At 42.9% G+C, this 25,420-nt stretch overlaps 1 protein-coding gene across 2 annotated transcripts in view; it reads right to left on the bottom strand.

Annotated features, from left to right (window-relative positions):
* Nucleotides 1-25,420, bottom strand: part of BACH2 (BTB domain and CNC homolog 2) — a 486,829-nt gene that overhangs the window by 14,468 nt on the left and 446,941 nt on the right. For both annotated transcript variants that reach the window (XM_063916991.1, XM_063916990.1), the window contains exon 5: nucleotides 11,845-13,383. In XM_063916991.1, coding sequence (XP_063773061.1) covers nucleotides 11,845-13,383 — 1,539 coding nt within the window. The remainder of the gene's footprint in view (nucleotides 1-11,844; nucleotides 13,384-25,420) is intronic.

A 25,420-nucleotide genomic window follows, 5' to 3' on the forward strand; every position in this document is an offset into this window, starting at 1 on the left:
ATATATTCTATATAAAATGCATTCAACCCATAACATTATGAAACTGAATACGATTTGAACAATGGCAATTGACATGTTACAAGCACAGTTTATTATTGTAATACCACTGATTTGCCACAAGAGTGCACTGATTGCGTATTTTTAAAGAATATGAGCATGCTAATTTAGTAGCTCAATTATGTAAATGTATACCAGAAAGTGTGAGGTTTACGCAAGAAAATTCAGCAATTTATGTTTATTGCTAGGCAAATAGAGCAACATACAGAAATCCTGCAGGTAGTTGTATGATTCATACCAAAACACCATGAAAAACCCTTGTTGCTGATTAAAATCAGTTTAACAAGACATTTCAAAAGAGTACTAGAATTTCTTTCAATATATTTAAAGGACACAGTGGTTCGGCTTTAATACTTAAGTAAAGGAAACAAGCTCAAAGGATTTCATGTGTTTATTTAACAATAAGTAGGGCTAGCTGATAACACCAGTGCTGCGGAATATGTGTGCACTATATAAATAACTGGTAATAAATTGTGGCATGCAATAATGTCATCAATTACTCAGGCATGCCAAGGAGATTTTAGCCCTGAAGATCCTGTCCAATCCAGAACCTTGAGATATTATTTATTAAAATGTATTGGAGTAAAATAAAATAAAACCATTGTTAATAATAAAGAAAAGTGTTAGAATTAATGATGTAGGATTCTGTACAAGGGAGGGTCCTTCTACAAAGATTGTTATGGGATCTTATTCCTGCTACTTCTGTTATATGTGATGGCCTTAATTATGGGAAAATAATATCAAACTATAGTTATTTTAGGTGTATTATTCCATTATTATACATATTACAAGTATTTTGATATAAGGTCATACAGTGGATTTACTGGGGGTCATTCCGAATTGACCGCTCACTAGCAGTTTTTAGCAGCCGTGCAAATGCAGTCGACGCCCACTGGGGAGTGTATTTTTGCTTTGCAGAAGTGCGAACGCCTGTGCAGCAGAGCGCCTGCAAACATATTTTGTGCAAAACAAGACCAGCCCTGTAGTTACTTATCCTGTGCGTTGATTCTAACAACGGAGGGACGGCTTTTGACGTCACACACCCACCCAGCGAACGCCCAGCCACGCCTGCGTTTTTCTAAGCACTCCCTGAAAACGGTCAGTCTGTGCGATTGGAATCATCGCTAGAACCAGTGCAAAACCACAATGGACTTTGTACCCATACGACGCGCGTGCGCATTGCGGTGCCTAAGCATGTGCAGATTAGCCATTTTTTACACTTATCGCTGCGCTGCGAACAACGGCAGCTAGCAATCAACTCGGAATGACCCCCGCTGTCTCTTAGCTTGCTACGCAAGGTGCTTACTTGCATGTGCTGCGGAACATATAGGACACTGCATCATGACATCTCAAATTGTGGTACTGCGGAGCGCAGGTCCAAGATGACACAAATACTGTTACAACAACCCCCCGCACTAATGTAATCAAATACTTATCATAGGCACATACACTTTAACACCTCTAAATTTTGCATCTTTTACAAATGTGAATAAATGTACTGCACTTGTGAAAGTGAACATCCCATTTCACAGAGCATCAGTTTTCATTTTGCAATCTTACTCAGCATTTAGTCACTGTAAGCCATGTGTGTGATTATGCATAACACCACTAGGGGGACCCTAGAGCAGGCTCTGAATGCTGCTCCAGTGTGAGCCCTGGCAGAAGAGCCTGAACTTTGCTTCCTTTCACACAAGACTAGACTTTGTACCTCTGTAGTGTGTGATATCAGCTCCATCAGACACCCAAATAAACACAGAGCACTGCACTTTACACAGGACAGTTCACCTTAGACTTGATGATGTGGACTGCTGACTTGTACATCCATCACCCACAGTGTTTGGCAACAGTGATTTTACTCACTGCCTTAAAGGGAAACCTCCACTCTCTATTTAGTCTGGTTTAAGTACAGTACTGTACCTGTACTTTAGTGTTTGCCTTCCCTCCTTAATACATCTATAGACATGTATACCTGATATAGGCAATTATATATTGACATGAACTAGTCATTCCTGTAAGTGCTGTACTTTCCATTCCTATTCATACAGTCACTTTAGCTATACTTTTATGCATTTGCTTTAAATAAAAACTAATTTCTGTAAGGAGCTGGATGCTGAACAAAAAAAAAGCAAAAGCATGACAGTTTAATGAAGCCATGAGAAATATTGCACTGACTATCTGGTGTAAATGACATATAAGTGCTCGGGCTGGAAGTTTGGTGCTGATCAGTAATATACTCAGTGACAGAGGGAAGCATGGAGGAGCTCCAATATTACACACAGTGAGATTCCGCCATGGATTATGCTATCGGTGTAAAGGCAGGGTATGCCGGATACAGAACAAGCATCACACCACAGGGGAGTTCAAATGGATCATACTGTGTGGCATATGCGGTTTCCAATGTAAGGATTTGGTGAGTCACGTTAAGCTGCTTTGTGTCTCATATAAATGTGAAAGCATGAGAAGGCCTCCTGTTTCATGATTCCCCCATTACAGTTTGTCCTTTTTCTTATTCATTATGTCTATAAAAAGGACCAAATGTCCTCAAACAAAACAGGTCCCACGGGTGTGTCGGCCCACCGGGAATCTTCCCTGTAAACCCTGTGGCCAATCCGCCTCTGATTGAGCTGGTGTGCCATAATTTACTATAAATATAAACTATTGAATTTAAGAGCTATTTGGAGGTTCAAGTCAGCTGTGGAGAGGTGTTGCTACTTTAGGAGCCGCGAGTCCCATGCATATGTTCTAAGTAACTATGATTAGAACTGGAGAAATGACTCCAACTAAACCCTCAGTGTATAGAAAGACCTGATCACACGCTAGATTTTTTTGCTGCGCTGCGATCAGGTCAGAACTGCGTATGCACCGCAATGTGCAAGCGTGTCGCATGGGTACAAAGCGGATATTTGCTGTGCGATGGGTTTTTACGAAGAATCCATTCGCACAGCCGATCGCAAGGAGAGTGACAGGAAGAAGGCTTTTGTGGGTGTCAACTGACTGTTTTCTGGGAGTGTTTGGAAAAACGCAGGCGTGTCCAAGCGTTTGCAGGGCGGGTGTCTGATGTCAATTCCGGTCCTGGACAGGTTGAAGTGATCGCAGCGGCTGAGTAAGTCCTGGGCTGCTCAGAAACTGCACAAAACTTTTTTGTAGTGCTCGGCTGCACATGCGATCGCACACTTGCAAAGCAAAAATACACTCCCCTATAGGTGATGACTATCTGATCGCAGCGCTGCAAAAAATAGCTAGCGAGCGATCAGGTCTGAATTAGGCCCATAGTCCTGTAACACAGTCTGCACTCCGGTTCCCCAGTAATTAGAATGTTACAGATAGCTGCAGATGGAACGTATACTACAGGCTATAAATACTAAGGGCCACTGACAAGGGGGATGACGGACTCACTTTTACATTCTGAAATCTTTATAAGAAATGCAGGCAACTTCACTGAATCTGCCAGTTGTCTGCAATCTCTAAGAAAATGTTTTTTGCTCATTATTTGTTATTTATGGCACATCATGAACTCATTTTTTGGTTATGCATTGAACTTTATTAATTTGCCTCATTGAAGATTTAAAGCCTGATTCTGTGTTGCATGCAATATTCACATACTGTAGTAGAGCGGTTGTTTGCAATCTAACATGCACCAAAATTCCTGAAAACCCTATGGCACATGTTACACATTGTGTATGCACAAAGGTGCTGTTGTTTTCGAGTCAGAGGGTAACAAATGTTGTGAAAAATTATGGGCATCCTGCAAAGTGGCTAGTAGTGCATGCATAAATGGTCAGTTCAGCGAGCGCATTATGCAAGTGGCAGTGTCCACAGACGCAGGCATATGAGACCGTGGTCAGGCGGAGAAACTGCACCTGCCATAAGTCCAGTGCAAGTTTCAAAGGTGCAACTGATGGTGGTGTATAAGGACGCACCAATGGGTATTACTGAGAGTACAGATGCACTGCAGTCCTTGCACATTCAGCCGAACGGAAGCACATAAGGGAAAGAGATTGCAATTAATGGGAAACCGCCAATAGACGCTGACACATGTACTTTTGTGTCTGATGCAGTGTTGCATGTAATTAACTTTGAGGATAGATCTTGTGTTTTTTAGTATATATTTTTTCACTGTGCATGCTCCGTAGCCATGTGCATGAATCTAAGGGCAATTCATAGTTGTATGCAAATCAGGTCAATCTTCACTTGCATACTGGTGCCAACATGGCGTTAACACCAAGATTATAATTAGTGAGGGTATGTAGACAGAACTGAGGGATTTGCATAGCTGTGCATATGGAGAGATCAGTCTGATGGATTGCTTACACTAAGGACTCTGGGGCTGAGCCCGTGCATCACAGAGGTAGTGCCAACACTTGTTTATTTTTTTGCGCTAAAAATCTCGCAGACATATTTTCCAGTTGAATACTGCGGGTATCAGGAGCACTTATACCAGCAGTAATGAAAAATTGCTCAGGAGGTCCATGGTAGTTTTTACCACAAAAATTAAGTTGCCAATTGAATATGCCCCTGTGTGTTTTCCTATTCCGTGCAAAAGACCACTAGCCATGAAAATGACCCTTAGCAAATTCAAGGCCTGATTCAGATGTGGTCGGAGGTGCGTTCATCGGTGCAAAATACCGATTTTTGTCACTTTGCGCATGTGCAGGACCCATACTGTGGGTGAATGGGTCCTGCAACATAGGACGCAGAGCGTCAGCAGACTGTCAGTGATATACAGGCTGCTGCTGTCTGGGGGACAGGGATGGGCCAACGACGGTCTCAGTTTGTTTATACAGAGATGTATCACCGCCGTTTAGAGTCTGGGATGAGGTCAGGGATCTCTGTCGTAGGGATCTTGTTAGGTGCCGTAAGCTGCACAATGATGACTGAGAGATCCAATGCTGTGTTCTAGGATGCAGGTCAGATCACTACTGCAGCAGGAGACAGCTGCATGTAATAGGCATCTCCTGCTGCATCACCATACAGCGCTATCACTGCTGCTTCCAAGGAAGCTGCAGTGATAGCATTTCCAGCTACACCTGAATGACCCCTTCTCCCTGCACGTATTCAGCAAGAATATCTAGCAAAATAAATTATTTCACTGAAATATTTCACCTTCAACCACTTTATAGATAATATTGTTGTCCAACCAGGGACAAATCCAGCATTTATTTACTACTTCCCCAAATACATCATATCCCCTCGCACCCTTCAAGTTCTCAGACATGAGCTGCTGGAGAGTTTGCATTGATAGGAGTAATAGAGATACCATTATACTAAAGAGGGTGCTTTCCTCTAAGTGGCTAACCCCTACAACTGAACTACTATATACATTTGCTATTATTTTAACTATGTACAACTACAAAATAACTTGCAAAGATTATACAGGTTATGTACTTACGCAGTATAAAAAATATGAAACCCTGCTATCTCCTTGCCCTGCAGAATTGAACTGAATAAAAACATGTCTAATTTGGGGTTTTTTGTAATGTTCGAAGATTGTCCCGCAATGAGAACGTCCTTCCCGATTCAGAGGTGAGTAGGGAGGTGGCAGGTACCTACACATCACGCAGTATAAGTGATGGACAAAAGTCACTGACATGGTTACATCCTCATTGTGCCACAGCCACTCCTCCCGTCCCACTGCCAGAACCTCCAAAGTTGGGAGAGATGATATATCATACAATTTGGGTTACATGGTAAACCGAGTAACCTGTAAGAGGTAATCCTCAATACTTGTTTCATCGTCACTGACAATATGATGTGTGGTACAAGTTAGCAAGCGGGGTCAGCACTAGTTCTGGGGATGCCTTAGATGGTGAAGCAGTGCCTCCCATCTGAAGCAGTGCCTTTAGACAAGACAAACCTAAAGCAGCAACTGTAATGGATACTGGAGTTATGAAGTCTATTTATTATGCCCTGCACTTTTGCCCTGATAAGTATAATTTCCTTTTGAAGCATATTGTGGCAACAAGAATTGATTTGTCGGGATAATTTACTATAATTTACTTGCAGGGACACAATCAAGCACATCCTTGCAAAAAGAAAAAGTTCTATTGATTTACATCCTGGCTTGTTAAATGCAAAGGCAATGGATCATGTACTGTATGTGCATGCGTTAGTTACCAGAGAATTATCACTCTTCTTAAACCAAGTTGATGTACTGTAGCATAGCCTGTAGGTTACAATCGGCTACAGCTTTTTGGAGCCTTGTAAATTGGCCATTATTGCATTCCCCATAGTCTGCTTCTCTTGTCATATGTCTCGTCATAATAAATGGCCACAATATTTAAATAATGCAGTATTTTTTTTAAATTTACATTCATGAACGTATAAGTTCACTTTTATATTCAAATGCACACATACATATTTAGCCCAAGACAATATTTAAGAATAAGTAAACAACAACCATCTACATGTCCAGTTTTTGTGTGAGAGCTCCAACTTTCATAGTGGATTGATAATATAACCTAAATCATCCCTTATTCCCATTGGGAAGTATTCCATTTGACTTTAATGCATAGAAAGGTAATGTATGTTAGTGAATAACAAACCTGAAATAACTGCCTACTAAATATATGTCCACAATGCTCTTTTTTATCATCTGCAGGAGGTTGCGTTGCAGTGGAGTTACTTTACCAAGTGAGCATGACTGACAGGTGTGTCATGTCTCTCAGATCCGGCTCAGTGTTTATGGGGGCCCCAACCAATAGAATTGTCAATATGATATGCTGGTGATGTTATTAAAAAGTAGAATGTGTAAATACTCCCAGCACCACAAATGTGTTAAACGGTAGTGGCCCCAGTTCACATTATGCCACACAGCAACTCGTGTTCACATATGACACACTCCCCCCTACGCTAGTGATATAGCTATGTGTGGGGGCTCCCCAGTACATGTCCTGTTGTTAATCCCGCCTTCAGCTGAGTCTAATTACATTTTTAAAGCTTTCTAGACAGTTCAGCTCTTTCAAGTTGTTTCACTGTGATCTTCTGCGTATTCCATGAAATTGTGATCAGTCTACCATAATGAAAGCATTCTTGCCCTGTCTGTCTCATGGTCGTGTCTAGTTTTGGAAACACAGAAGTTGAACACAGTGACATCTTCTGTTTCCTGATAAATATGGAGCTGAAACAGGCGCGCAATATACGGCGCTATAAAAAAGGCCCTGGAGAGGGAAGCTGATCTTTTGAGGAAGAGGCAGATTAATAGAAGGTGCATAAATGAGTTTGGCTGCTTGTATGCATAACATTAGCCCGCTACTGTCCCACCTAACAGGTGTAGCGTAAATTTACAAAAAGAAACCTCCCTAAGGGTGTATCCAATTAGAGGTGAAGAAACATCAGGTGTGAAAAACGGACGATTTTTCCCGTTGTGACATACACACACACACACACACATATATATATATATATATATATATATAATATCATTTTTTTTTACAGGCTATCCAATTCGGTCATCTGTAAAACAAATACATTCTCTCCCGAAAACACACAGGTTGTTTCACCTGAGGCAGGTGAAACAAAATCCCTGATAAGCCGTGGCTCGTACTGGCTTATCATGGCTAATTGGATAACCCCCAGCTGGACAGTTAGCCGTGCTAATTAACAGTGGCTAATTGGATACCCCCCAAAGACTGCATTCTAGGGAGTCCCAGCAGCTGGGAGGTAAGAGGCAATCCCTGCTTCTATTTTTATCATGGAATTTGACCCTTATGTCCAGAGCTGAGATGGATGTCCTAACATGCTTGCTACTGATAGACAAATTTATAATGGATCTAGTGTGTGCGGAGCGCACAGGCCCCGAAACCAGGGGGGCACTGCGCCACAAGCCCTGCACCCAGAGTATACTTGCCTCCAGGTATGTAGTAAGATAAGTGGGGCCCCGTGTACAGTCTCCATCTGGGACACCTGCTTTTTAGCTAGCACTGCAGTGGGACGATGAGCACTGGGGTCACTATGCGCTTTATCAGAATCCAATGCGCATGCACAGGTCTCCAGGGAATAGCACCCCAATTTTTGCGGCGATTTTCCAACTGTGCATGGGTAAAATGCTGGGAAAATGCACCATTTTCCTGGAAGGGTAAATATTCAGGAAATGGGTGCAGGGCGTGCTGTGTGGGCCCCCCTGGACCCAGGGTTCAGTGTACATTGCACACCTTGCACCCATTATAGACTAGCTACTGCTTACCTTGTGGTCGGCAAACGTGTCCCTCCTCCTCCATAGTGCCTTCTTCCCTGTGACATCTTCAGGAAGATGGCACTGCACAATGAAAGCTAAGACTCTGGCACTATGCCAGAGCCTTTACTCTCTTGTGTGCATGTGCCATCATCCCAAATATTGGAAGATGGCACAGGGAGGAGGAGAGACCACTTGTCTGCACAAGTTAAGATGCAGGCTAGAGGGCCTTGCTGCTCAGAGTAGGGGAGCACGATGCACGCGGGCCCTCTTGCACTTTAATATGCCCCTGTTGTCTACTAAGTATACATTTTGAGTGAGTGGAATATTTATTTGGATGGAAATTAATATTAACTGGTATGCAAGATACTTAACTATACATTTGGGAAAGATACTAATTGCCTGCCCAATAACTTATGCATAGAACATTTTTCCTTAAAGTTTTGAGACTGCTGTAAAGACTCTAATATATATTTACTTATACAGGTTGAGTATCCCATATCCAAATATTCCGAAATACGGACTTTTTTGAGTGAGAGTGAGATAGTGAAACCTTTGTTTTTTGATGGCTCAATGTACACAAACTTTGTTTAATACACAAAGTTATTAAAAATATTGTATTACATGACCTTCAGGCTGTGTGTATAAGGTGTATATGAAACATAAATGAATTGTGTGAATGTACACACACTTTGTTTAATGCACAAAGTTATAAAAAATATTGGCTAAAATGACCTTCAGGCTGTGTGTAGAAGGTGTATATGTAACACAAATGTATTCTGTGCTTAGACTTAGGTCCCATCACCATGATATCTCATTATGGTATGGAATTATTCCAAAATACGGAAAAATCCCATATCCAAAATACCTCTGGTCCCAAGCATTTTGGATAAGGGATACTCAACCTGTACTATAAAGTATGGGTGGTCTATTGTTGGTAGACCATCTATACGAAGTCCAAATACTTTTGTTTTATTAAGTTATTTTATGTGGACACTGACTCTGTGTTTATTGGGTGAGGATCATTGGGTTGACATGAAATAAGTCAACTGGGTCAAAAGGTCAACAGGGTCAATAGGTCTCCATCAAAGAAGTTACCCTACAAAAGGTCGAGAGGGACAAAAGGTCGGCACAAGCAAAAGGTTGACAGGGAATGGTCGCCACAAAAAAAAATATTTTTATTTTGTTGTAAGTCATTTTGTATGTCTATCCACCTGTACGGCAAATAATAGGAAGCGTACCCTCATGGGCTCGCTTTGCTCGCCATGCTTCGGGCATGCGCTCGGCAAAGGTTACTATTCCCAATCGTAGTCCACCTGGACAGTAAATTATAAAAAACAATAACTTGTGTCGACCATTGTCATGTCAACCATTTGAACCTGTCAACCTTTTGTTGAACCTGTTGACCATAAGCACTACCTCACATGTCGACCTGTCGTCTTAGTGCATGTTGATAATATGGAGTTGACCTACTGACTGTCGACCTATAATCCGGATACCATTTATATTATTGTTTTTTATTAATACTGCAATTTGCATATTGAAATCAATTTTATTGGTCTGATCAACAGCGCTTTATTTTTATAAATTCTTGATATACAGAATCCCCTGTGCACACATGCCACAATGCCAGGTACACTGGTGATTTAGCTAGGTGTGCGGGCTCCCCTGGGCAATCACCCCACCTACCCTGCTTTAATTTGGCATGGGTGTCTGTATGAATTGCATAATCACACACAGGGTCTGTCCGAGTGATGCCACAGCAGCTCTGACTACAGTCTCAGGATGTGGTCAGTGGCTTCTGCTTATGCAGTTGGAAGTTAATTCATTAAAATTATAATGCTAGTAATAATACTATATTAAACTTTAATTTTCAACAAATCTGCAGTGGGACGTCAGATTAACGCTGAATATATTACCTTCATGAGTCATTTTTAAGAATTCAAATTTGATGTTTGAAGCACATGTGGAGGAAGATTCCAGTTGCTTAAACACCCTCCAACTCAAATCATGAGACTTAGGGGGTCATTCAGACCTGATCGCACGCTAGGATTTTTCGCTGCGATCAGGTCAGAACTGCGTATGCACCGCAATGCGCAGGCGCATTGTACGGCTACAAAGCGGATTGTTGCTGGGCGATGGACTGTAAGAAGAATCCATTCGCACAGCCGATCGCAAGGAGACTGACAGGGAGAAGGCATCTCTGGGTGTCAACTGACCGTTTTCTAGGAGTGGTTGGAAAAACGCAGGCGTGTCCCAGCATTTGCAGGGTGGGTGTCTGACATCAGTTCCGGCCCCGGACAGGCTGAAGTGATCGCAGCGGCTGAGTAAGTCCTGGGCTACTCAGAAACTGCACAAAACTTTTTTGTACCGCTTGGCTGCACATGCGTTCGCACACTTGCAAAGCAAAAATACACTCCCCTATAGGTGACGACTATCTGATCGCAGCAATGCGAAAAAAAACCTAGCGAGCGATCAGGTCTGAATTAAGCCCTTAGCCCCTGTCTATGTTTGACAGCAATCAGGCAGCAGGAGATCTGAAAGAGTCAGGAACCATAGCAATGTAGACCAAAGCTATATCTATCCCATCATGTGACACATTCTACATGATATAGTACATCCCCTCTTTCAGACATTCTAAGGCCCAAGCGCTGTCACCTCATTAACCTTAGAAGCAAAGTTAACTAATAAATATATAGAGAGAAAAATACTTGGGTTTACACAGAGGTTTATAAAGACTAGTTCATCAATCATATGGTCTGCTCTCATAAAGACTGATGTTACGTACATCCATTTAATGGTCTATAAAAAAAAAGTTATTGATCAAATATTGTCTAACAGTCCATTTAATTAGTTTGTGAACAGTTGTACTCTTCTGTTTGTTCACTTCAGTTTTGGTTTGGCAGTTTCCTTATGAGGGGGCGGTAAAAGCTGCTATTCGTTTGGCTGCTGGAGAGTATTGTGTCTGAATGCTGAGTGTAAAGACAAAAACATTAATTCAGGAATGTACTGGTTTGTACATGCCCTGTTATAAAAAAAACAAATGCAGTGCTCAATCTGTCTGGCTCCCCTCTGTCCTTTTCCATGTATTTCCTCTCTCCTTTGGTATGACACAAAGTTGCTCTTTTACCAGAATTGTTTACAGTGCACCAAAAGATACAACAATGTATTTAGTAAAAGTTGTAGTAGGTCATATACAAGCCATTCAATTAAAGTAATCTGGAGTTGAAAAACTGATTTAAGGGGCAGATTCAATTATCCGTGAGTTGAGTCGCTCATTCTGTTCCGGAGGTATGAGCGGAAACTAGTGTTAGCTACTGCCTCAGCTGCTTGCGGAGTGAGCACGGGATTCTAAATGATTAGCTATCGGGACTTTACCCATGAGAACAGACTGTGCAACTCAATCTGCGACAAATTACATCTGCCCCTATACAGTATGTGAAGTTTATACAGTAAAATACTATACCTGACTGTTGATTTATGACAGGCTTAATAACTTCATGCGTTCCAGAAACTATGTCAAACTCTTGCTGACTGTTTTCACATTTGTCACTAATTTTCCTGCTTCCAAGTTATGGTCCGTTACCTATCTACTAAAACGGATATGGACATCTTACCTCATGTCCCCTGTCTTGCACAGGGCAGGACTCACTGTCTGCTTCTGAAAATGATCCAGATTCATCGCTCGAGTTTGTTCCATATGACTGCTCACATTTTATTTGCGGCCTTACTTGGTTAAAAATGGAGTCTGCCATTGAACAAGCTTCTTGATGATCAGTAGGTGGAAAACGAGGGCCTTGTGAACAGGGGGATGATGAAAATTCACAGAGAGGAAGGCTACAAGGGGATCCACCACTGCCATCTTCTGCATATGAGTAAGAGGAGCATGAGCTTGATGTCCTGGTTCTAGTTTCCAAAGGCGGGGAACGGGGACACACTTTAATTGGCACAGGACAACTAGTGTTTGGCCGCAGCCTTCCTGGTAATTGGTCTGTTACCAGCCCGCTGTGGGAAAAGGTGTGCGAACTAGGAAGAGATTGGCTAGCTCCTGCCCAAAGACCTTTTGGCACATGCTCAGAAAACTCTTTGTCCAAACAGCTCACACCAGAATATGATTGCACCGGGGTGCTTATTTGGTCACAAGCACTTGAAGAGAATATGACACTTCTCCTGTCTAGTTCCATCTCATGCTTAGATGCAAGTTCTGAGCCAGACCCCCGTAGAGGGGAAGCCATTAGGAAGTTAGAGGAATCTTTATGAGGTTCACAAGACAGTTCATAATTCCCAGTGAACGGGTTGTATTCAGTTTTATGGTCACCCTGAGTTGCTCCCTTTTCCACAGGGCATGAAGGACTTCTGACAAAACGCTGTTGGGAAGTACCAGGCAAGTCAATCAATTCCTCCCCTTTCGTTCTACTAAAAAACGTTCTTAGACTGGAAGGGGATGACACATTTTTTGGGTCATCAATGTTAACAGGGCTGAGTTGTTTCCCCACCATCTCGATATCCCCTTCTTTATCCCTGATGTCAGTGTCATCTCCAGACAGGCAAAGTGTAACACTCTCTTCTTCATTATCATCATCATCCCGAGGCTCACTTTTGATCTGGCTTAAAGGAAGTCTTAATTTTAGGCCAATTTCAGAGTTATTTTCATTGAATGTGCTTGTAAAACCTGAGGTACTGTGTGATGTATTGTAGACATTCTTAGTACAAGCCAGCTGGTATTTCTTATATCGTGGATAGCGGATTATAGGATCCTTGTCTAAACTTTCCTTGTTATCCCTTTGCATATTTGAATTAGGCAAATTAGCTTCATTGCTGTCTGTGGCTTTCTCCCCTGAACCAAAGTGAAAAGGCTCGTGGTGTAGTCTTTCCTTGGGACAAGATATTTTTGAGGTTTCAGATTCCATAGTTTCCTCTTCACAATCAAATGTCTCACTTGGAGCACTCTGGCACGAGGTGTCTTTCTTGCACAGAAACAAGCCATCCTCGCTGTTTAGAAGCTGCCTCTGAAGAAAGCGGAAGCAGGAGTCTTCCAGGTTGTGCATACGCAGGAATTCAGCACATTGGATGACCTCTTGGATGTTTTCTCTGCTCAGTAATAGCTTTGCAGTGTAGGCAAACTGCAACAATGGACCAAATCCTCTAGCAGTGACCTGCAAAAAAAGAAAGAAAAAAAAGTAGGGAAATTGCCAATATTACCATCAGCACTGCAATTGTCCAGAATCCCTCAAGTGTAGTGAGATAATTTGACAGCTACAATGTTCATATATAAACACAGTAAAGTACCAGTTAATCTCCCATCAGGTCAGCAGTGAATCTACATTTAATAATTAATTCCATTTGCTTCTACACATCATGCTATGGCTGGAAATGAAAGACAGACCGAAGCACAGCCTGGCTAACTTCAGACAACATCCCTGATGAGTGATAAAAATGTACTAAATCAACACAAGCAAATACTTCTGCTTCTAATGGTGACTGAACACTTTCCGTGTTGCTAGGATTCTATGTCTGGAATTTTGTCATTATAGCTAGGGTTTTTAGGGAAGAAAAAGACAAATTGTGTATTTCTTTGCAAACAGATTTTTGCCTGCTGTGTGTCTTCACATTAGTAGGTCTGCAATGAAAGACAGCAAAAGCCTTTTTATACTTTCTGTGTAATCTGATGAATTCATGGTAAAAGTTACAGCAGTAATATATGCATCATTCATTAAGATATTATACAATGGTGTGAGGATAGAATAAGACCATCCTACGTGAAACAAAAATAGATCTACTGTAGGAGACATCCTCATACTGCAATTTTCTGTAGGAATCACATAGCCTCTCCTGATAAACGTTTATACAGCCCTCAATGGGGTAGACGTTAGTAAACCTTATACAAAGCAGTTTCATTTATTTCAGTTGTTAAAATATTAAGATACCTGCAGACAATGCTATTGCCATATGGTGCAGTGACTATAGTATCCACTGCTGGGTCCAATATGTCCTGAAAAGATGGACACAGACAAGAATGAAGGACATGTTCAAGTCAGACCCCAGAATGCCAGGCAGTATGGGTGGAATAGATGAAGTAAAGTATGATGATGGCTCTAGTGTTTGTGTATATTGTGGCTGTTATTACTAGTGGGTGTATGCGAAATAACTCATGTGGGTGGAATGGATGAAGGCTCTAGTGTTTGTGTATATTGCGGATATGCGAAAGAACTCAGGTGCCAGGTGGGCCTTTAAAATTGTCATTACTTGTGGGCCATTTATGGCATTGCCATGGTTACAGTGATATCTCAAAGTCACGTGTCATGACTGGATGCATTCTGGGTGCCCTAGGTAAACTGTGCACACAGACTTATGAGTCATAACCTGGCCGTGACCATGATGTGAATTATTATAGTTCTCCCAAAATGTATATTTCATGAATGCCTGTTTTGCTAGTTTCACAACTATGTAAGGATTGTGTATGCCATGACGAGGTGTGAACTAGAATCTTCTGAAGTTTGGACTTCCTGGGACAGTGTTTGCTCTTCACAGTGGTGGAGCCCTTGCTCTGGCCCTGGAGAAAGGCAGGCTGGGAGAGAGTCAGCTGGTCTATTCATTCCGCCTCTCCTGACAACCTGCTCACAAGATGGGAGATCCAAAATCTGCCAAAAGGTATAACTAATCAAGCTATGTCCCCGGAGACACCTAATTTGCATCTACGCAAGTTTGTGAGAACAAAGGACAATCCTTGCTCACCCTGGAAAAGGTGGGGGCTGTTGGGAGGAGTGGCTGTGGAACTATATGGCTCAAAAGCAGAAACTGCTGGGTGGTCACTTGAAGGGAGTAGCTTCATGCTAGGAGTGGGGTCCCATTTTCTGCTTTCCTGTGGTCTCCACCATTCAGAATGACCAGGAGCCTCAGCATAAGATTATTTAGGTTATTCTGACTTTTTATTCCTTTTATTTTCTTGAGGTCATCCTGTGCATATTTAAAAAAAAAATGTGTCTTCTTTATTTATCATTGTTTTTCTTTGTAACTTAACCCTGGAGCTATTTCTCAATAAATCCCAAAACATTATTAGTGTTATCTCTGTGCTTTATGAATTCACGTGCCTGGAGAGACACATACTACATATATGTAATAACTGTAGATTTTGCAAGTGTGATTTTAGTGTCTGGTGATCGCAAGAGCACTATTCAATACTCTGGTAGCAGCTCGAGTAAAACCCATGTCATGACCGCCCAGCTGCACAGCGCAAGCTGGGGCAGGATGTTGTGACAGCAATAATAAGTTCATAACATTTGAGGAGTTTAAATTGTTAGAAGAACAAGCAGCTCCTACTTTAGTAGATCGAGTAAAACAAATGTATTTATAACGTACAAAGAGCCTGCATCTATTAAGTACTAAATATTGTATATGCTCGTGCTTGCTTCTGCTTTCGCAGAACTACCATCTGGTTTTCTAAAGGACAGCAGTTGCGTAATTATTTTATGGAGTGTTCATCTTACTTATGATCTATCCAGTTTTTGTTTACATTGTGTGTGTGTGTATATATATATATATATATATATATATATATATACACACACACACACACACACACACACACACACACACACACATATACACACACTGTATTGGTCACAATGAAACAATAGTGTCTGGAAATCATGTAAATCAAACATTTCTGGATAAGCACTAGAATCCCTCTGTCTGTACAACTTAAGGTGCATACATACTGAGCACTTTTCCCCCCTGCCCATGCTGTCAGCGGGGATGAACGGCTTTCCATAGCAGGACGCTATGGAAAGCCGTTCACCCCGCCATTCATGAAGCGGGGGCGCACATCAGTGCTCATCACCGGGGCATACACACTGGGTGGTTTTGAGCTGAAAGCAGCTCAAAACACCAAAAGTGACCTGCTTTCAGCTCAAAATCGCCCAGTGTGTATGGGTCATACGTTTAAGAGGCTTTTATAATTATGGCAATTGTTTAATCATAGAATATATCCATTAAGGGTCTGTGCTGTTCCAAAAATGTATCAAAACTGCACTGTCCTGTATCCATGTGCAATGACTTTAACACACCATATATTTAACGCTCAGTAGTTAACGGAGCATATTTTAAGTGAAGGCACATGTACGGTCGAAGCACAGCATTTCTGTTTATCGTCTTCTTATCAGATCAGAGTACTGCAACACAGTAAGCTAAGAGTAGCTTCTGCCTTGCAAATAATTTTATAATTAATACAAAAGTGAAGAGGCATAGACCAGCATCATCTGCCCACGCCACAATAGTCACCACCTTCCCTGTTTTGGCACTTTTGTCTACATGGACACAAGTTGAAAGCGGACAGGAGATAAAAAAGTAAGATTCAGAAAATAGTACAGCATCAGACTGCTCCGTAAACGAGTTTCTGAAGTAGGCTCCATTATGGACAACTGAGCATTTGCCGTGACATACACATAAAGGCAAATGGAAAACACTGCACTTCCCCCCTCCCCAATAAACTATTATAGAATGAAAATAAATAACATTCCATGAATTATAAAGCATATGCAGTAGCATAAGTCATGCCAGGTTTGTAATGAGCAGTGTGAGAATTTACTTCCAGTACTCCCATTTATCGCACCTATTCTATTATCAGCGATAACGGCAATCGCGCAATCATTCTAGCCAGCAAAAGCATAGGAAAAAGTGGGGAAAAGTATTGCATGTGCATGCTTCATAATCGTGAAAAGTGGAGGTGGGGTGCTTGTGGGTGGAGATAGTTAGGGATTGAAAAAATGAATATGTTGGTGTATGGAGTTGGCAGATGGAGAAAAAAAAAAACCCTGAAGTTGGGGAGCAACAGAGCCAGTTTACTTAGACAACAGTTCTAAGAATGGAAAGAATTACTGTTGACCAACAGGACCATTATGTTTGTGTTTTGCGATAAACAAGAGATGTGTCTATAGTATTAGTAAAGAGAGACTGTGTAAGAAAACCTTTGTGGATGGAGACTGAAAACAGTGAAGGGGCACAGTCTAGCAAGAGGGAATTTCAGCATTGTGTGTGAGTGGTGTATAATTACATGTAGCATCATTTAGCATTAGGATCAAGTTCAATGAATTGGAGCAAATTTGCATCTGGACAAACCATGCTATGATGGAAGGGGTGTAAACGTATTTATTTTTTCAAGCAGGAAAAACACATTCCACTTTTGCTTGTAACACACAAATAATGGATATCTTCAGTTTCACTGTGATGTAGAGTTGAGCTACAAGTTCTCATAGCGGCCTATTTGTCCCAAAAACCTGCCCATTAATCATCTTCTGTTAACACGGCTATTTGCAACAATAACAGATGAATTAGCTGAGCAATTTACAGTCATGCCAAGACAGCGCAGTCAGTAAGAGGATCGGCTGGTGATGACTGTGCCCCACTGACACTTCTTTTGGTGCTTACTTATGGCAGCAGCGAAAAGAGGAATTTTTGGAGTCTGTCCTGTGTTTGACTTATATTAAATAGCCCAGATACTTAAGTTTGCCTAAATAAGTTGTTTCTTATTGTTTGTAGGCTTAATAAATTGGCCACTACATTTTTCCACCCATTTGAAAAAAAAAAAAAAAAAAGGTTCTAAGACATGGTGAATAGTGGGTAGTTCTGAGTGGCTCAGAGGTATGGTGATGTTGTGCTGGAATTTTAGAACTACTGCTTTACATTTGATCAATATGTCCCAAAGAATTGGTTAAATAACTCACTGTAAAACACCACACTTAGTTAATAACCTACTGTGTAATTAGAGCCTAGTTAATTTTCCCCGATGGCCAGCATAATTACTGCAAATTCCATTTGCTTCATGTAACTAAAGAATTCCTCCTTTGCACTAAAGCGGTCTAACATTCCACAAGAAACGTTTACCAGTGGTTCTTAAAGATCACTAGAAAGCTTTAAGGGGGGTACTCACGGATCGATCCATGCTTAAAATCGAAGCAATCTGACTAGATTGCTTAGATTTTAAGCACAGATCACTCGTGTGTACCCCCCTACAGCGATAGAGATGCGCAGCCCCGCACATCGCTATCGCTGGTGCTAGATTGGCCTGCATGCAGGCCAATCTAGCACGTCGCTCATTTCACCCGCTGGGTGAAATGAGCGGCCCCCCCCATCTCCCCCCGCACCCTCAGCACACATCGCGCTGTGCTGAGCGGCGGGAGAGATGTGTGCTGAGCGGTTCGCTCAGCACACATCTCTCCTGTGTGTATTGGCCTTAACTGTGTCTATAGGATTGCTAAATGTTTCAATGCCCTATCAAATATGCAGTTTACAATTTGAAAAAAAGCAATTAAAGCTAGATCAAAAATGCTAATTAAATATATAGTACGTCATGTTATACTATATGTGGTGTGCTAATCACTAGATTCCACTAGCACTCAGGACTTGGGATAAGTGCACTCTGCTGTACCAACAACGGGAAGAATTGGAAGTACGCTGCAGGAAAGTGGATAATTAGTCTCTCTGAAAGCCATGAGGAGAGATTTTCCTATATAACCACATACATACTGTAAACAAACTTAAGATTCAAAACATTCCATAGTAGAGCTACTGGAATTCATCAGACAGCTTAGGCGGAGAGCTATTGAAAAGAACAAAGGCAGCATTCATTGTATCCTAGATGTTGGGATTCACATTTATTCCATAGGCTGCACAGTTATTTCTCAATCTGTTTCCCTGTACTAAAATATTCATACAACTGCTCACACAATGGGGCTAATTCAGGCTGAATGCTAGGGTGCGTTTTTTACATCCCTGCGATCAGGTAATCGCCGCCTACAGGGGGAGGGGGAAATCGCTGTGCAGGTGTGCTGCACAAACAGAAGTTTGTGCAGTCTCTGCACAGCCCAGGACTTACTCTTCCAGTGCGATGATCAGGGCTGGAGCGGACGTCAGAAACACTCCCTCCAAACGCCTGGTCCCTCCTGCGTTTTTCCGGACATTCCTCTAAACTGGTCAGTTACCACCCACAAATGGTCTCTTCCTGTCAGTCACCTTGCGATCACCCGTGTGTTCGCTTTTTCCGCACCATTCCGTCACTACTCGGCGCTGCGGCCCGTACCACCTGCGCATTGCGGTGCATGCGCAATTCAGAACTGATCGCCCGCTGTGCAAAAATGCACAGCAGCGATCAGGTCTGAATTGGCCCTAATGTTTGTCTAATACACTGTTTTGATAACAGCTTGGAACCAAACTTGGCTTCCTACATCAGCACTTTACAGAAATGTAAACATGGTATAACAGTATAGAGCATTAGACTGAGCACTGTATCTGTCTTATCATATGGATACAGCTTCAGTGCGTTTCCTATAGATCGCACCCTTTTAACCATCAGTTACATTACATAGTTACTATAGGACTCACCTACAGATGATCTAAGGGCAACTGCAGGAGTTGCGGCACTGTGATTCACATCATGATTCCTCCGCAGCTGCAAAGTATGTGCTCTGCTACATTTCGCTGAAGTGTGTGTGTGGGGGGGGGGGGCATGATTCATTCACTGCAGACATGGAAAGGATTCTGGATAGTTGTCCTCTCCTGGGACATATCGAACTTCAGAGTTTTTTGGACATTCTGGGAGAGTTATGGTGTGTACACACGGTGAGATTTTTTTCTTACGATTTTGACTATATAGTCAAAATCGTAAGAAAGTTAGTGCAGATCGCCAGGTGAAAGTCACCTTGCGATCCCGATTCAATGCCAATGCGTGGTCCCGCCCGGTCGGCATCGCAAGAATAGATAGACTGTGCAGGCAAGTCAATTTTGACTACCTCTACAGAGGAGATAGTCAAAATTGACACCTAGCCAAAATCGCACAGTCAGAATCGCAAGCACATAATGAGTGTGCTTGCGATACTGACTATGTGCCGACCTGGCCCCTGCCGCATAGTGAGAATCGGGCATAGCCCGAATCTCACTGTGTGTATGGGCCATAAGAAAGTATGGCTTGGGATCTGGGATACGGGTTGTACTTCCCTCTGCAGGTCCCTGGCGATTTCCTGAATACAAAAAACTGATCCTGAGACTCTAAAGGCCCTTACTGACTCTCTCACGTTACACATGCAAACCAATTCTCCTGAAGATACTTCCATCTTCACGTATTGGTATGCTCTGAAAGCTGTACCCCACGGTGCTTCCATTCAGAAGGGTGCTTAGCTTGTTCCTGAAAATTACAGACTGACTGGGAGTCAACTCTATGGTCTTTGGAGTCCCAGAATCAAGTATACACAACCAGAGTCTTATGTAAACTACTTCAGGAGGTAAGGCATCAGCTTCAGAAACTTTTCATGCTTCATATGCATTCTGTTCTGGCTCACCTCAGTCATAAATTTTATACAGCTAGGTATAAAGCTTCTTGTTAGCATGTAAATTTTGTGGTTGATGGGCCCATAATAGTATTAAAGGTCTCATTAACCCTGCAGGTAAAAAATACTAGTTCCACTGCATTTCGGACTCTCCTGGATTGTGTCTTAGGTGACTGACTAGATCCTCCTCCCATGGTGCCCTATCTTTTTGGTATGGTTCATTATCACACCCAATCTCAACAGTCAAGTCTTCTGCTCAGCTAAACTGGGAGACTGACCGTCAGTGTACCTTCACCATTAAACAGTGGGAATCTATTCATCTTTCTTCCTTCTACTTATCTAAATACACCAATCATACCAAAATGCATGTTAAACTATTACATAGATTGTATTTGACTCCCTCTAAATTATATAAGATATGGCTCATGACTTCCAAACTCTCCTGGGGTTTCGGTCACTCTGCTGGTACCATTTTTCAAGTTTTCAGGGACTGTCTTTGTTCTACGGCCCATGTGGGCGGAGGTGATTGCTCTTATACAGGAGGTTTTAGACCTGACATTAGCATCAGACCTCTCTTTAGCCCTTTTACATTGGTACCCCAGTATTTTCCCAAATCTGCCTTTTAATATCTGCCAGGGCTACTATAGCTCAGCACTGGAAATCTCCATCCCCTCCTTCATTTGCAAAAGTTCTTTCCAAAACCCAATTTAATTTCTAAATGGAGACTAGAGAGATTCATTACTCTACTGCTCTCTCCCCTCTCATTATGAAGTGGCTCCCATTACGCGTGTATGTCACAGTGGGTAAGGGTGACCTCCGCACATTCTACCTCACAGAGCTCCCCACCTTTCCTTTCGATGTCAATGAAACCACAATGGGGACTCAGATGACTGATTTCTATGTTTTGTAATTTCTGAGTTATTTCTTGTTTGATGCCTGTGGATGACATGTCTCCCCTGTCCCCTTTGTGTTTTTGCTTTCCCCTCCTGTTGTCCCTATTCTTTTTCTGTACACCCATGATTTACTTTTGTGTTTTTCAAGAAGAATATGATGCAAAAAAAAAAAAAAAAAGAGGATGGATGGATTGATCACAATGCTACTCAGCACCACCTGTTAAAATTTAGGCAGTTGAAAAACCTCCATTTAAAAATATAAATAAATAGTAAAATACAGACATACAGATGTAGTCATGCTCATCGTGGCTACATCTGCTGTGTACGGGCACTCCTGGTGCGGATAGGCAAGCCCGCACACCTAGCGGTGTCTTTTGCCACCCACATTCACGCAAATGGGGCGTGTGCATGTGTAAGGCAGAGGTGCCTTGCATGGGCATGTGGTCGCAGCAAACCAGGCTTGAATGTGCCTAGGTGAGTGTGGCTATATCAGATATAAAGACAGATGAGAGTAATCGTTGCTAGGGTTGGCTGACATGCTAATTCATGTCATACAGTAAGCCTGTGATGGAGCTCATTACTGTAAAAGACACACTGGCAAAGGTTGCACAATTACAAAGTACCGGTACTGCAGTTCAAAACTGTTAGTAGATGCAGTGGTGAATTTGGTCTCTCCTCAGGGAATGCGGCTAATACTGTAGGTGATTATTCCTACTCAATATAAGTAATTATAGTGCAGATTGAATACATATTAGTTTGTATGCCTGTACTTGTCACCAAAGCAACACCATCAAGAGTGTTCCTATAGTGACAACTTTAGCTGGTCCTGGATCTATAGCTACTTGTATTGTGACCGTACATATCAGCCACAATGTTCTGCTACAGTAATGATTTCCAGCAATCTAAATGTGTGTCAACTGCTGTGAAGGGGACAGAGCCTTGCTGAAAATGGGAGTTATACAGCTGGGTCAGGCTGTGCTTTAGGTTGATCATGGGTGTGGTGTTATCGGTCTTGATTTTTGGAAATACTGGAAAGTATGTGTGTATGAGAATGTGCTTAGCAAGATACTTTATGATTGCCATGGAATTGTATATCAAAGTCATAGGTACTTTGGGGTCTATTTACGATGGGGAAAATAAGATTTTACTTACCGATAAATCTATTTCTCGTAGTCCGTAGTGGATGCTGGGGACTCCGTCAGGACCATGGGGATTAGCGGCTCCGCAGGAGACAGGGCACAAAACTAAAGCTTTAGGATCAGGTGGTGTGTACTGGCTCCTCCCCCTATGACCCTCCTCCAAGCCTCAGTTAGGATACTGTGCCCGGACGAGCGTACACAATAAGGAAGGATATTGAATCCCGGGTAAGACTCATACCAGCCACACCAATCACACCGTATAACTTGTGATCTAAACCCAGTTAACAGTATGACAAACGTAGGAGCCTCTGAACAGACGGCTCACAACAAATAACAACCCGATTTTTTTGTAACAATAACTATGTACAAGTATTGCAGACAATCCGCACTTGGGATGGGCGCCCAGCATCCACTACGGACTACGAGAAATAGATTTATCGGTAAGTAAAATCTTATTTTCTCTGACGTCCTAAGTGGATGCTGGGGACTCCGTCAGGACAATGGGGATTATACCAAAGCTCCCAAACGGGCGGGAGAGTGCGGATGACTCTGCAGCACCGAATGAGAGAACTCCAGGTCCTCTTTAGCCAGGGTATCAAATTTGTAGAATTTTACAAACGTGTTCTCCCCCGACCACGTAGCTGCTCGGCAGAGTTGTAATGCCAAGACCCCTCGGGCAGCCGCCCAGGATGAGCCCACCTTCCTTGTGGAATGGGCCTTGACAGATTTAGGCTGTGGCAGGCCTGCCACAGAATGTGCAAGTTGAATTGTGCTACAAATCCAACGAGCAATCGTCTGCTTAGAAGCAGGAGCACCCAGCTTGTTGGGTGCATACAGTATAAACAGCGAGTCAGATTTTCTGACTCCAGCCGTCCTTGAAATGTATATTTTCAATGCCCTGACAACGTCCAGCAACTTGGAATCTTCCAAATCGCTAGTAGCCGCAGGCACCACAATAGGCTGGTTCAGGTGAAACGCTGACACCACCTTAGGCAGAAACTGAGGACGCATCCGCAGTTCTGCCCTGTCCGAATGGAAAATCAGATATGGGCTCTTATACGATAAAGCCGCCAATTCTGATACTCTCCTGGCTGAAGCCAGGGCCAGTAGCATGGTTACTTTCCATGTAAGATATTTCAAATCCACCGATTTGAGTGGCTCAAACCAATGGGATTTGAGAAAATCCAAAACTACATTCAGGTCCCACGGAGCCACTGGGGGCACAACCGGGGGCTGTATATGTAGTACTCCTTTTACAAAAGTCTGGACTTCAGGAACTGAAGCCAATTCTTTCTGGAAGAAAATCGACAGGGCCGAAATTTGAACCATAATGGACCCCAATTTGAGGCCCATAGACAATCCTGTTTGCAGGAAATGTAGGAATCGACCCAGTTGAAATTCCTCCGTGGGGGCCTTCCTGGCCTCACACCACGCAACATATTTTCTCCAAATGCGGTGATAATGTTGTGCAGTCACCTCCTTCCTGGCTTTAACCAGTGTAGGAATGACCTCTTCTGGAATGCCTTTTTCCTTTAGAATTCGGCGTTCAACCGCCATGCCGTCAAACGCAGCCGCGGTAAGTCTTGGAATAGACACGGTCCCTGCTGAATCAGGTCCCGTCTTAGAGGTAGAGGCCACGGATTTTCCGTGAGCATCTCCTGAAGTTCCGGGTACCAAGTTCTTCTTGGCCAATCCGGAGCCACGAGTATCGTTCTTACTCCCCTTTGCCGTATAATTCTCAGTACTTTGGGTATGAGAGGCAGAGGAGGAAACACATACACTGACTGGTACACCCATGGTGTTACCAGAGCGTCCACAGCTATTGCCTGAGGGTCTCTTGACCTGGCGCAATACCTGTCCAGTTTTTTGTTGAGGCGAGACGCCATCATATCCACCTTTGGTTTTTCCCAACGGTTCACAATCATGTGGAAGACTTCTGGATGAAGTCCCCACTCTCCCGGGTGTAGATCGTGTCTGCTGAGGAAGTCTGCTTCCCAGTTGTCTACTCCCGGAATGAACACTGCTGACAGTGCTATCACATGATCTTCCGCCCAGCTAAGAATCCTTGCAGCTTCTGCCATTGCTCTCCTGCTTCTTGTGCCGCCCTGTCTGTTTACGTGGGCGACTGCCGTGATGTTGTCCGACTGGATCAACACCGGCTGACCCTGAAGCAGGGGTTTTGCCAGGCTTAGAGCATTGTAAATTGCTCTTAGCTCCAGTATATTTATATGAAGAGACATCTCCAGGCTTGACCATACTCCCTGGAAGTTTCTTCCCTGTGTGACCGCTCCCCAGCCTCTCAGACTGGCATCCGTGGTCACCAGGACCCAGTCCTGTATGCCGAATCTGCGGCCCTCTAACAGATGAGCACTCTGCAACCACCACAGAAGAGACACCCTTGTCCGTGGCGATAAGGTTATCCGCTGATGCATCTGCAGATGCGATCCGGACCATTTGTCCAGCAGATCCCACTGAAAAGTTCGTGCGTGGAATCTGCCGAATGGAATTGCTTCGTAAGAAGCCACCATCTTTCCCAGGACTCTTGTGCATTGATGCACAGACACTTTTCCTGGTTTTAGGAGGTTCCTGACAAGTTCGGATAACTCCTTGGCTTTCTCCTCCGGAAGAAACACCTTTTTCTGAACCGTGTCCAGAATCATTCCCAGGAACAGCAGACGTGTTGTCGGGGTCAACTGAGATTTTGGAAAATTCAGAATCCACTCGTGTTGTTGCAGCACTACTTGGGTTAGTGCTACTCCGTCCTCCAGCTGTTCTCTGGACCTTGCCCTTATCAGGAGATCGTCCAAGTAAGGGATAATTAATACGCCTCTTCTTCGCAGA

Source organism: Pseudophryne corroboree, chromosome 4 (assembly GCF_028390025.1).
Source record: "Pseudophryne corroboree isolate aPseCor3 chromosome 4, aPseCor3.hap2, whole genome shotgun sequence".
Taxonomy (NCBI): domain Eukaryota; kingdom Metazoa; phylum Chordata; class Amphibia; order Anura; family Myobatrachidae; genus Pseudophryne; species Pseudophryne corroboree.